The following is a 13,258-nucleotide window of genomic DNA, read 5'->3' as shown; positions in this document are numbered from 1 at the left end:
TTGCATGCAGGGAAGTCTGCAGTGTGTTTTTCAAAGGACCAGGGAGATTACCCAGCATCCACTGACAGCTTGAGGTATCTCTAGAAAATCTGGCACTCCGCAAAAGGAGATCAGAACAAACCATTCCCCCTAAAAAAAACATTCTATGACAGGAAATGTAATGAGCAAAATAAGAGTAGATAAAGCTATGATCACAATGCAAAGTGAGTTATTTGGGGTGAGGCTGTCTCTTCTTTTGTGCAGGGATTGCCAGGAGATAGCTGGGTTACTGCCACTACAAGATGAACTGTAATTGTCCCTGGACAACATCACTTTTCTTAGGCAGAATCCCGTATCATTCCTTCTAATTCTGCAATGGCTGACGGAACTGGTTTCCTAATGCAGACTCTCCTGTTGATTTTATGTCTTCTGATAAAGTATGACAGCAGCTCTTGCCAGAGCATAGCTCACTGTCACTGTTCCCTCTCCCTCCCAAGCCTTCAACCCAAGTGATCTCAGGGTCCCTTCCGATCTTAATATTGCAAATTATTTCTTGAAGAGAATCACAAATACTCCTGAGGGCAAGTCATTAAAAAATTAATATGCCCAACACTCCAGGTATGGGACTACAACCAGTCAGTGAAACAGAAAAGAAAAATCCCTTCTCCAATACTTAACATTCCAAGAGGTTTTAATTCCAGTGTAACTCCACAAACGAAAGCATTCGGTGACATGACAGCAAGTTAATTGAAAGATCTTTTACATACCAAACTATAAAAAAACCCCATGAATACAATTTAAAATCTGCTTCTCTTGGAGGGTAAAATATTCTATTCAGTTCAGTTTGTATCCCTCCACCAGAATTATTTGTGCCTTTTCTGCTACTTTTAGACAAGTTCTGCATGGAAGGAAAACAACACAAAAATTATATGGAAATTTTTCTATTTTCAGAATTTATGTCTGCTCCAACCAATATTAGTGGAAGAAAGACCAAGTAACCAACACATCGAGGTGTTGCTAAAACTGCCACATACCTAAGAAAGATCCTCCTCAAGACCAAAGTATTTAAGGGCATCTTTATGGAAACACTAGATAAATGAAAGGAAGTCACAAGAAGAAACAAAATTAGTGTAAGATGACTTCAGAGGGACTCTGAGCTCATCAGAGGTTTGTAAAGTTTATACTACAAAACTGAGCAGACTCAGGAGGAATTTGTGACAAGTCTTCCTGCGGTATTGCAGTATATTGTGAATTTTATGGACAGGAGCATGAGGATGACTGTAATCCCTCCGTTCTAGGCAAAACATTTGGGGCTCAGGATTTGAGAAAACTTTAGAAGCTTCACTACTTACCACAGCAGTAGATTTAATTATCATGTCACAAAACCTGGCAAAGTGAATGTGCTGCTACTAACGAGGTGGTGATGAAGAATGGGAGAAACTGGCACAAGTAAGAGGACAAAGTAATTTGGATGGGAAAATGAGTAATTGTGGAGCTCCCACACAAAACCACCCCAGATGTTCTGGGGAATTTCAGATCTTGTCAATATGGAAAGCCATCTATAATCAGCCAAGGGGAGGAGGCTCATTCCTACATCACCAGGAGCAACTGTGGTTGATCTGGCTGCATGACACAGAAGAGATGAAGACAAAGCTATGCAAGGTTGCTTGGTTTGTTTTGGGCTGATCTGCTTTCTTTTTGAGTTCTGGCACACATGTTCCCCAACTTTCTAATAGTGTACAGGTTAAACAGATTGCAGGATGATATTGAATGTCTTTTACAAAGACCACAGACTGCTCCTAGAAGGAGCTGGAAAGGTGGGAATAAACAAGGAGGCTCCTGCTACTGGGAAATTATACTACTCCTTGGACATCTAAACAGCTGTAGTTCAATCAAGCTATTATAATGATCTTATATGAGTGACCTGAAAGACCTTCCAAATCCAAAACAACAATTAAATTGGTAACACACCAAAACAGACAATGTGGCATCAGTAGCACAGCTGGCATGTTTCAACAGGGGAAATATTTACAGGATCAGGCTCTTCCTTTTTGACTGTGTTGGCATAGGAAAAGCATATGTAAGCAGACTGCAGATAAACACAGTATGCTGAGACTATACAATAAAAGCAATGCTAAAATATTGCCAAAATATTGCAGAGAGAACACCAATTAACACTGGAATATGCTGAAGGCCAGAATAATTTACACAACTGCACTGTGTTCTCAAGTCACTGGTTTCAGTGTGAGCCCGTACACACCACTCTGCCCCAGTACACAGATTATTAATAAGACTGTTACCTTGTTCACACCATCTGCCATGGCTTGCAGTGTTAGCTCTCTAGGTCCATCCACAGTCTTCCCATTATCAGTTGGTCCCCAGCTGGCACTATATATATCTATGACTTGAGGCATATGACTGATGGAGGAAGCCTCAATAATGTCTGTCATAAACGGCTGGTCGAGCATTCGAATACCTGTAGATTTAATCAACATAAACATGAATTATGCATTACCTGGCACGGGATGGAATCTCAGCACCTGCAGAAGGCCCCTGGTTATACAGGTATTTTAATTCACTGGCAGTTTCACTCGCTCAGTAATTCCACAATCGACATTTCCCATTTCACCAGGGTGTGCTTACCCAGCAGGATGCCAGCATTAAACACCCAGCCACAGCAAGGCAGCGTGGCCCAGAAAGAGAAAGCACTTTATTGTTAGCTTTCTCATTACACAGTATTTTCAATCTACTATTGGAGAACACTTTAAAAATACTCATATTCAGCAATCTCAAAAATTCATAGCATTTAAATAATATTAACGGCATGTAAAGTAGTATTTTGTAACAGCCAGGGAAAAAGAGTAAGGCCACCCTCATCTAATTAATACTCAGTTTTGTGTTGACAGGTCATTCGTTTTTCAAGTAGTTTTTCTATTTATTTTGGTGGCTCTCCAGCATTTAATCAGAAGAGGGAAACACACTACACAGCAATTTCCTGGAAAAAAATCATTGTGTCAACATGCAGATGCAATAGCAAAATATGGCCAGTATTTGGAAGAAAAAAAGAAAACTAAAACCTGCTTCCTTTAACCCATACTGCAGTAGGAGTTAAGAGTTTAAATGGTACAATCCTGGGACATGTCAACTTCACAAAACCTCAAAGTGTTGGCTCTAAGCAAGCCAGAGTGTGACAGACAGCAGTGCAAGCCCTTCCATCCATCATGCCCCACACATGGGACAGGTTCACTGAGAGCCCACCTGTTTCATTTCTAGCCCTGAGTTGAAGTTCAGTTTTTCCCAACAGTTTAGGACACAGATGGGACAGAAATCAGTAGCACAGAGCCAAGTAGTGTGAATGGTGGTGAGGATCCTGATTTAGAAACCAGTGGGTTTACTATACTCAATACAAGCCCCGTGTGCCAAATATGAGGCTGGAAAAAAGTGGTGTAATATTCAAATAGAAACTAGATCCAAGCTGCATATTCCTGGTCTACTATTTCAAGCTAGAAAGGATGAAGCCAAATTCAATGACTGAGAAATCCCTTCATGTACTTGTAAAATGCAGATCTGCACTGAAACCACAGAATTAATTATTGACCCTGGGGAGGTGAGGAAACAACAGAAGAAACCAAGCCATCTCCAGGGCAAAAAAAGAGGAACAAGAGGAAAAACAAGTGACACTCCAGATCCTTGGCTACCAACTCCCAGTTCCACTTGCAAATAGACTGAACCATGACAGCAGCAGACTCTCAACTCGCCCGGACTTCCACATCCCCATGGACCACACGGTGGTGCTGCAGGTGCGCACTGTCCTCAGACCGGGAAGGGTGGCTGGCACTTCCAAAATCCTGTGGGGATTTTGCAACGAGGTGGGGAAGTACAGAAGATTATTTGTAGGCTGTTGGTCGCCAGAGAAAGTCTTCACTTCTTGATTTTTAAGCATCCAGCTTGAAGCTGTAGAGTTAGATGAATAATATAGACAAGGTCCAGCCAAAATCCCACACCTCAATTCACATTCCTCTAATGGTAGCTATTGCCAGAATGTAAATTTTGTGGAATGTCCCATCCCTGAAGGGGATGTTACCCTTACTGAAGAAAGGAGACCTGCACTAGATAGATCTGGCCAGTTACTAACTCTCAGTGATATTTTGTGGGTAACAGCTCAGCAAGCATTGCTCGGTGCCCTTCCTATAGTGGAGATTCAGCTTCTGATTGTGTAGGTGACAGATGAAATGCAGCCTTCCCCAGGTTCTTCTGACACTTCAGTGAAACAGGAACTGGCCAAGCAGAGCAGAGCTGTCCATGCACACATGTTGTGAACCATCCGTAGGGAGCAACATGTGCATCCACACTGGTGTCTTGGTGTAGATCAGGGGAATTTAAGTGAAATTCATGAGCATCTATTTCCACTTGTTGTGGCTCGTTTCTCAACATGGAACAGTCTTAGGGTAGGAAAACTAGATTTCTTCAGATTAAACTAGACTGACACGTGGTGTCCAAGAGCCTAACTCACTCCAAGCACTGTGTTCAGTCTATCTGCACAGAAAAGAGCCTGTTAGAAGTAAAAATACCCAACACACCCGAGGTGTGAATGCTGGGTACCACCCATTTCATCCTCTGCATCTGCTCCTACCATTTTGCATCACTGTTAAAAAACAGAGGAAACCAATGACCAAAGAGATTTACAGCACTGCAGGCCCTGCTCTGTGAGAGCCTAAAGAGCAAGAACAGCATGAGATTTGCCTTTTCTAATACTTTCTGAGGGCAGCAGGAATTTATACTTTACCTTCTGCAAAATATGATTTGCCACAAATGATTCTGCAGCTACGCAGGGATGAAGCACTGAAAATCAGTGCATGAACAGGAACTGGCATATGAAGGAGCAGAGCTGCTCCTCTGCAAAGTTATTAAAGAGGCAATTAAAGAGGCCCTTGATTGAAAAGGCAAAGCCATGGAGAAATTCCTCTCCCCGGCTGCTGTGAAAAGTAATAAACACACGGCCCGGTGCCAACCTGCAGCCCTGTCCTGGGCAACGCTCCCTGTCTCTGCAGAAGAAGTTCTGCCTGAGGCACAGCGACCATTTACCCCTCAGCTTGCTACCATACCTGCAACCTTGGAGTTGTAGGCGACTCCCACGCCGCAGATGTTGTTGTTGGCAGCAGCAGACACCTCTCCTGCACACCTTGTCCCATGGCTGTGAAAGGGAAGACAGAGAGACCCACGTCAATCCCAGCTAATGCACGTGCTGAATTGAGCTGGATCACCAAGAGCTTGTTTTGCCTCAGTCAGCTCCCAGTGCTGCAGAGGAAAACCACTCCACGGCAAACTGCTGAGCGCTGTACTTGGATACCTGGATGAGCTCATTCCTTCCTGAAGCAGGAGGTATCCAACTTCCCCTCTGCATACTAACACTGCATTTCACTGCAGAGTTATTCAGACCTTTTCTCTTCAACTCTGTCAGAGAGGTTCTGCCTTGCTACCAAATATTGGTCAGTAGGAAACAGGCCCCTGACAGAACAGTGTAAACATGTGATCAATATTAATTCCTTTATTTTTGTGGCTTGACAGCACGACTCTCATTACTTTGAACCCTGACTGACTTTTTTCTATTTGAACACGTGCAAGGAGCATATCCCTGCCCACAAAAGAAATGCTGAGGGAAGAGGTGGGTGCAATACTAAGCTGGAGTAGCAGAAGGGAGCCAAAATGGTCACTGCACTCCTCAGCAGCAGAGCTGTGGCCTGGCTGACCACACCACAAGCTGTCAGACCTGACAGCACATGCATCCCTCTCCTCCAACGCCTAATTCCCAGAGGAGCTGCCAAGGTGCTCCAGCTGTCAGCTCGTGGCGCTACTTTCTGCTCAACTGGGAAATGTCTCTGCTCTGACACAGAGGTCCAGGTTTGGGCTGACACATGGCATTTCAAAAACACCTGGTGTCTCTGAAGTGCTTTACAGCTCTGAACAGAGACCCTTTAACAGGTAGTGACTCTCAGACAGTCCTGCAGGAAGGCAAACCGCACTTTCCTTTCTCCTAATTCATCGCAGAAATTAAACTGCAGACAAGATAAATATGGACAACACAACCTAGTTTTTAAAAAATAGCACAGCAGGGAAACTATTGAAACCTGTGCTGCTGTCAGGGTTTTTTTTAGGTTTAAGATGTTGAATCAATATGAATCCATCCTACTGCTCATGCAGTCTACTCTGTGCATTAAAATTGGCATTGCTCCTACAGCAAGTTAAGGATTCATGCAATTAACAGTGCTGTATTGTAAGGGCTACGCTGACTATCAGATGGACCACCCTGGGAGGCAGTAGAATTAAGTTTTAATCATCTTTTTTCTCTCGCTTTTCCTTTAAGCACCTCTGGCAAAGGTGAGAGTAACATTAATAAAGGGGTGAGAGACAACATATAATATTTCCTGCAGTACTTGGAAGAATATGTTTTTAAAGGCACTTCCATGAAAGCAAATGACTGGTCTTAAATGTACAGGGTGTCTTGATCACAAAAGACTGAAGATCTCATGTATGTTGCTTTTACAAAGGGGGCAGTGAGGACAGTGACATACATTTCTTATTCGGCTGCTGCACAAATTTCTTTCACCAATCAAGCAGGTTTTTCCTCATGCCCTTGTTCGAGGAAGTGTGAAAAAAACACACTGTTGCTAGGCATTCATTATCTGGTCACCTGTGGGGTAGCTACAAGCCAAAGAGCAGAATAAATGGCTTTGTTAAAAATTGGCTTGACTGATGCTGGGGCGCAAAGAATCGGTGAACGCTGGCGGGTGAGCTCTTTCTCTCACAGACAGAAAAATTGTATTAGGACCTTCCTGGTGAAAAGGTTTCACAAGAAGGTCCCCTCCCCTGCCTGGCCTCCCTATCACAGTGGTCCTTATGGTGGAGACTGCAAGAAGGTCTGTTCCAGCAGCTCAGGGTTTCAATACCATGCTGCTGACTAGGGGGAAAAAAAAATAACCACATATGAGTGAATGGAAATGCATTTGGTTGAATTATTAATGGCAAATAGCAGACCTTCCCAATTTAGCACTATTTGCTGTTCATGTATCATTGATAAACCCACTGTGGTTTCTATGAAGCGATCCATGTCACGAGCACAAATCACACCCTTTCTCTACAGCGTTCACTTCTTCCCTATTATTTCCATGGTTGAAACAAGGGGATAGAAAACAATGAATAATATTTTCACTTTTGTACAAGTTACTTCAAAAGTAAACCACATACTAGCATGTCAAGCAAGTCATATGTTAGCAGGTAGAGCAAGTTTTCCATAAATGTTATATAAATTAAAACATTTTACATGAACATTCATGAAAAAATAAGGTGGGAGAAGGGGATTCAATTGAAAACCAGCTTTGCCTTCTGCATTTAAGTAAGGTACCTGTATAAGTTACAAAAATTTTACTCTGTTTTGTCTTTAAAAACTACTTTTTTTTCTAAAACCTCCTGCCAACGTTACTGTGTGTGCTTTTATATCAACGTGTTTTTTTGAAAGTGTCAGAGGTGGCACAGATTTTCATTGAGGTCTCTTTTCATCTGCTCTGAAATGCTTCTGCAGACAGCAAAGGACAGGACCCATCCATCCTAACTTCAGCTGTCAGCAGGGAGGGATATGCAGAGCTGCAGTCTCAACAGCTGGGACCATCTGAGTATCTTGACCATTTTAGCTGCTTGCACTGGGCAGCAGTTAAAGATGCAGAGCCCCAGGGACACTTTTGGGAAGCAAACACATGACACGGTCAGCTTCTGAGCATTTGAGTGTTTGCAGAAGGGAAAGGGTTCCCCTACTTTGGTTTGGATCCTTAATTAGTAAAAGATATTTTTACCTCTAAAGAATACGAGGTCTCCAAGATAGTGAATAAATTTAGCCCTGCAAACTCTTACAGAGATGGGGAGCCCAAGCTGTGTCTTCTGCATGTTCACAACAAGAAAACAGAGGGCTGTGCAGAAAGGCCAAGCTATCAGTGACCCCTATTGGTACCTCCACACTGCACCACGTGGAACTTGCCAAGGTACTGAATGTGGTTCAGGAGGGGAGGGTGTTCAAAATCACAGGCAGTTCCCAAAGAGGTTCCTCAAAACCACTCTGAGTGCTGTGGGGCTGCCTCTTTTTTTAGGAACAGGGCTTGATTCAGGTTCTTACACTGTTCCTCAAACTCAAACACAGCTCTGTCCCAGTGTTCCCTCTCCTGGCTTGGTTCCCAAGCTGTGGGTCTGAACAAGGCCAAGTAGTGAGTACAGTAAGCACAGGAATAAATCCCTTGGCTGCCCAGCCATTGATATGCCTCTGCTTGTACCAGCAGCTGAACTGCCTGACTGCAATTCCCTGTCTGAGACACCACACTCTCCCCTTCCAAAACCCACCCAGCTTGGTTTCATAGGCCACTGGCTGTTAGATGGAAAGGCCAAAGTGCTTCCAGCAGCCTTAAAAAGCACCAAGTGGAAGAAGAATCTGTGCTTACAAGCAGAGCAGCTGTGATTAATGAAATACTCCCTGCAAAACCTCCCATTTTTCCTTAACATCTAATGACACTTTGCACATGCAGCTGGCAGCTCACAAAAGCCCCTTGGTGATCAGTCCTCTGCTTCTTATTCCACAAATCACTGGAATTGCTCACAGAGAAACACATTCTTCATGGAAAAAGGGATATTACGCTATCCTATTTTGAGTCTGATTCTCCTGCATGCATAAAATTCAATGGGAAATGCATCACTGATTGCAAACAGAGAAAAATGGAGCCTTTACTGCAGTTTTCTCTGAACAGCTTTTCTGTGTAATCACTCCCTATCCAGGTGCACCTGTACAGCTACACATATGGACAGACTGTCAGAGCAGACAGTTGTAACCTGCCAAGTAATAATAATTCAGAAGTCAGAAGTCATGGTAATAGCTTACATAGGAATACAACAACTCAATTAACTGTATAGCAAAGAAATATGCAGAGAAAAAAAACAGTAACAACTACTCCTGAACAGCTGGATATGGTGTGTTGATTTGCATCTTAACCTGGAGAAAACAAGAAATCTTTCATCTTAAAGCCTTCTTATATTGTGAAGGCAGGAAAGGGATGCTCTACTGCATGTGTTGCTCCCGTGATTTACCTTGTAAGGCAGAAAATTCCCTGTCTTACGAAAGAAATCTCAAGGTTCACAGAATCACAGAATGGCTTGGGTTGGAAGGGATCTTAAAAATCATCTAGTTCCAATCTCCCTGCCATTTCTCCACTGCTTTCCTCCTCCTGACTTGCTGACTTGAGCTCCCCATTCCCTCCAGAAATAGAAGAGAGTGTTGCAGTTCTCTGAAAACCTTAATCGTGTTCTTAAGTACCACAGGTTGGGTCAAAAGTGACCATTTGATTTTTCACTTAAGTGTCTGAAGTTGGCCAGAGGCACCAAGGACCAGAGACCATAACCTCTGCCACATCCAGGATGCTTGAGGTCTGTTTAAAAAGGCTTTAGGAGATAACTCTCCCTCCAGGGCCACTTTGCAGAACAGGTGAGGACTGCAAACTGGGCCCCACTATAAAATACTTGATAGCAGCACAATCAGTGTTAATGAGGCTTGGCAGAACACAGTTTTATGCAGTTCCACACTGAAAATGACAGAAGCTACCATTAACCACTAAAACTAAATTTAATTTTCCTCCGCTCCCGGGCTAAGTGATATCTTTCTCCTATAAAGATCCTTTGCATAAATAAAGACAGAAAGGCAGCAGACCTTCACAAATTAGAGCCATAGTTTTTCTCTGACTTTCCATTCACTAATTGGATTCATACCACTTTAAAAGTGTTAGATGTCCTTCCCCAGAATGAAGGAGAAATCTCATTGGGATCTTGCTTTGGCTGAAAAATGGCAGGACTACAAAGAAGGACATCACAGCTGCTAAATCTGTTTGATCCATTCCAGGAGGCCTGTGTTTGAGGTGGAAGCACAGCTGCTGCTTTGTTGTGTCACTCTGACAGAACTACAATTGATTTCTTTAGAAATAAAAAACAAAAATCCCCATCCAAAACTCAAAGGCCAGCCAGTCATCCTAAGTTAGAGATGAAAACCACATCAAACAGGCCTGAAATATTTTTTTTTGGTAAGCACTAAGACTGAGCCCTGAAACCTTTAAAAGTTTTCAAATCCTCTGCACCGGAAATTTCACTGAAAAAGTCTCGAAACAATTTTTTTACAAATCCAAACTGGAACCTGCCTGAGACCTCAGGGCAGATCCAGAGGTGCTGTATGCTGAGATCACCAGGTAATAAACACACCTTATGGGAGTACCTTGGACTCTGTACCCTTGACTACACTATTGTCTTGTTAGGAGCTGTCAGAAAGGGCTTTTCCATGGGACAGATGCAGAACTCAGGACACACATTTTGTAAAATCTATCAAGTGTTTCTACTCCATGTGGGGGAAAAAAAAGAGAAAAGTAAACAAAAAAAAGTCACACTTTCTAAAATCTGAAATCTTTTTGGCCATTCTTATTTATACCATACCTTGTCCTTCTCCTACTGGAAAATGGCTAAGTTCAGAGCCAAGTTCAGAACATACAAAGGAAGGAATGGGTCTTGGGCATTCACTACGTATTCAGGAGAATTAACACAACCAGCACAGCAGCAATGTTGATTCCAAGTTTATAAAACAAAGAGAACAGCTTCCCAGTCATTGTATGTGGACTTTAATTTCTCCAGTAGCTAGAAAAATGTTACCCATGTACACTGCCCATAATCAAGGTGAAAATACAGGATTCAGGACTTAACATCTAATTGTTTTTAAACTGATCATTCTATACCATGCTGCTTTTTCTACCTTCTTAGCCTACAATCAGATGAAAAAACTTTTTTTTCCCAAAACAATCTTTAGTTTCTCCAGCTTACTTGCCTTTAAAATTAGCTAGCAGGGATACTTCCTCAGGTACAGGTGATAGAAAACCACCTTATACAGGTCTGGGTTACTTGAATGTCTTAGGACAGCTGATAAAAAGTCAGCTTTCACCTATTCAAACAATCTAAAAATACACTCTTCCGAAGCAGCAACTGCATTTATAAACTATAAAATGGTTGTTCAGTGCTATTTAGAGGTTACTTAAAAAAAAAAAAATGAAGTCATAAGTAACCTCCAATTTTCAAGCAATAGTGAGAACTGCAGCATCTGCTCTGGTGACTGTTGAATTTAGCAGGAAACAGACATTTCACAAATTTCATCAAAACTCAAAATTTATTAAGCAAACCAAAGTGAAGGGCAAGCCTGCCCAAAATCCACTTACCTGTTAAACCAGTCATCTGTGTAGCGGGGGTAGGGGAAGGGGTCATTACTGCTGAAGTCGTAGCTGGCTTTGGCATTCTGCAAAACACAAAGAAGTTCAGAAAGTCAGCTGAAAACCAGATACACAGGGCAAAGTGAAACACAAACTGAAGGGGAAGCTGACAATCATTAGCAAACTTTTTTCTCTTCATTCAGCCAAATGCACCTGGACAGAAACCAGTCCCTGTTTTGCTGTGCTGTTTCTCATACCAGCAAGCCTGGGAAAAGATGTTTTCTGGAGAGCGCTGGTATTTCCAAACAGTGTGGCTAATTGTGAGGTGGTGTGAGAACTCAGGTCACTGCTGAGGGACTTTTCATCAACACTTACAAAAGTATTCAGTTATTATCCTTGGTGTGGCAAAGCAAAGGTTAAATCCTATTTTCCAGACAGTGTTGGAAGTGACCAGACACATGGATCTTCTGAAACAGAATTTTTTTAAAAAACTTGTTTGTGGTACTACAACAGCCAGATTTCTAAAAGAATTTCAACGCCTAAGAATGTAAATTTCTCAAAATTCAACTGTGAAAGCTGCGTTAATGGTCAGCACATATGTCTGAAAATCCCTTTGCATATTTTCTCGGTCCTTTAGTTGTCTCAACAGCTTCACAAATGTGCCTTTCGGGTGCCTTTCAAAATGTCATCCCATGCCTGTGCTTTCCATGTAAATCTAAATCATTCCTGATTTGCCCTATCAGCAGCTAAGGGCACTTGGCAACTTTCTGATGCTATATCTGAGAAGTAAACGGAAAGTTTCAGAAAGTCAAGTGCCATCTTCTTTCTTCTCTCTTAATCAAAAAATAAATAAAGGGTGACTGAAAATTAGGCTTTAAAAATATTTAGCAGCTTCCTCTCAAGTGTATGTTCACTGAGTTTACATTTTAATAATCACCATACTCAAGGAACAGAATTATGTTAATTCTTAATTAATGTGTACTTGTATTCCTTTTAAGATTTGGCTGGGCATGCTATTGAAGATAATTTGAGACTCGTGTATGCATAGCTTTGCTCCTAAAAACATTCCCCTTCAGCTGATTCTCAGTTCCTGGGGTACAGGAATAGACAGTCCACTGGTAGCACACAAGTGTTTGGGGTTTAGATTCAAAATCCCTAACTCCCAAAAAGAATGAACCAGGGACAGCATTGTCTGTGATACCTGGAGGGTAAAACTAAGTATCTTTCAAGTTACTGTACAGCTGGGGGTTTTGGGAGCTCATTTCAGAAAGCCTGGTTGCTTATATTCAGCACAGACAACAAATACTTTTCAGCATTTTGAGGGAAGAGAATGGCTCTCTCATGGCTTGATGCTCTCCTCCAGCTCACATCTGAACCCCTTTTTGAGATCCTTCTTGATCTCTCCATATCTCTCACCAAGGCCTTGATTTTCGGCCTGAAGATGCCTCACAGTCTTGTCAGCCAGAGCCACAAATCTTCAGTGCTTCCATGTGTCCAGGTGTCTGATTAATTTACCTCTTTTAATTATCACAACTGCTTATACAGCACTTTGAATGGCATAGGTTTGCATCAGCTAAGAGTAAACAGAACATGACTTTTCAGCCAGGGAAAAAAGCGGAATTTGACAGTTGTCTATAAATCATTAAGAGTACAGAGAAGGTGGACAGGGAGTTATTATTTACTACTTCTCATAATACAAAAGCTAATGGGAATCTACAGAAATTACAAGAGGGGAGACTTAGAAGCAGCACAAAACAAGAAGTAGTTTTCCACTGAACATGCAATAGGTTACAAAATTCACTGCTCCCCAGCAATAGAGAGGTTAAAAACCTGAATGAAATAAAATTTGCTTAGATAAACTAGTGAAAGATAAATCCAGATGGAGTATTAGGCTGCAATTCCTCCTTCTCCAGGAGTCCATAAACTGGAATGTTAAAAGCTGGGGAGGCACAGCCTCTGACTAGATATCATGCTGCTCCCCAATCATCCACCACTGGCTGCTGCTGGAG

At 42.2% G+C, this 13,258-nt stretch overlaps 1 protein-coding gene across 1 annotated transcript in view; it reads right to left on the bottom strand.

The window, feature by feature from the left end:
* PCSK2 (proprotein convertase subtilisin/kexin type 2) overlaps positions 1–13,258 on the bottom strand; it is a 100,365-nt gene that overhangs the window by 20,022 nt on the left and 67,085 nt on the right. The window contains exons 6-8 of the mRNA XM_027886514.1: positions 11,259–11,335; positions 5,085–5,173; positions 2,280–2,455 (exon numbers count right to left, since the gene is read on the bottom strand). Of these exons, the coding sequence (XP_027742315.1) occupies positions 2,280–2,455; positions 5,085–5,173; positions 11,259–11,335 (342 nt within the window). The remainder of the gene's footprint in view (positions 1–2,279; positions 2,456–5,084; positions 5,174–11,258; positions 11,336–13,258) is intronic.

The sequence above is a fragment of the Empidonax traillii genome, unplaced genomic scaffold, assembly GCF_003031625.1.
Source record: "Empidonax traillii isolate 1590-97213 ecotype Southwest subspecies unplaced genomic scaffold, ASM303162v1 scaffold188:size807701, whole genome shotgun sequence".
Taxonomy (NCBI): Eukaryota; Metazoa; Chordata; class Aves; order Passeriformes; family Tyrannidae; genus Empidonax; species Empidonax traillii.
Note: the sequence above shows the minus strand (reverse complement) of the source record. Positions and strands in the feature narration are given on the sequence as shown.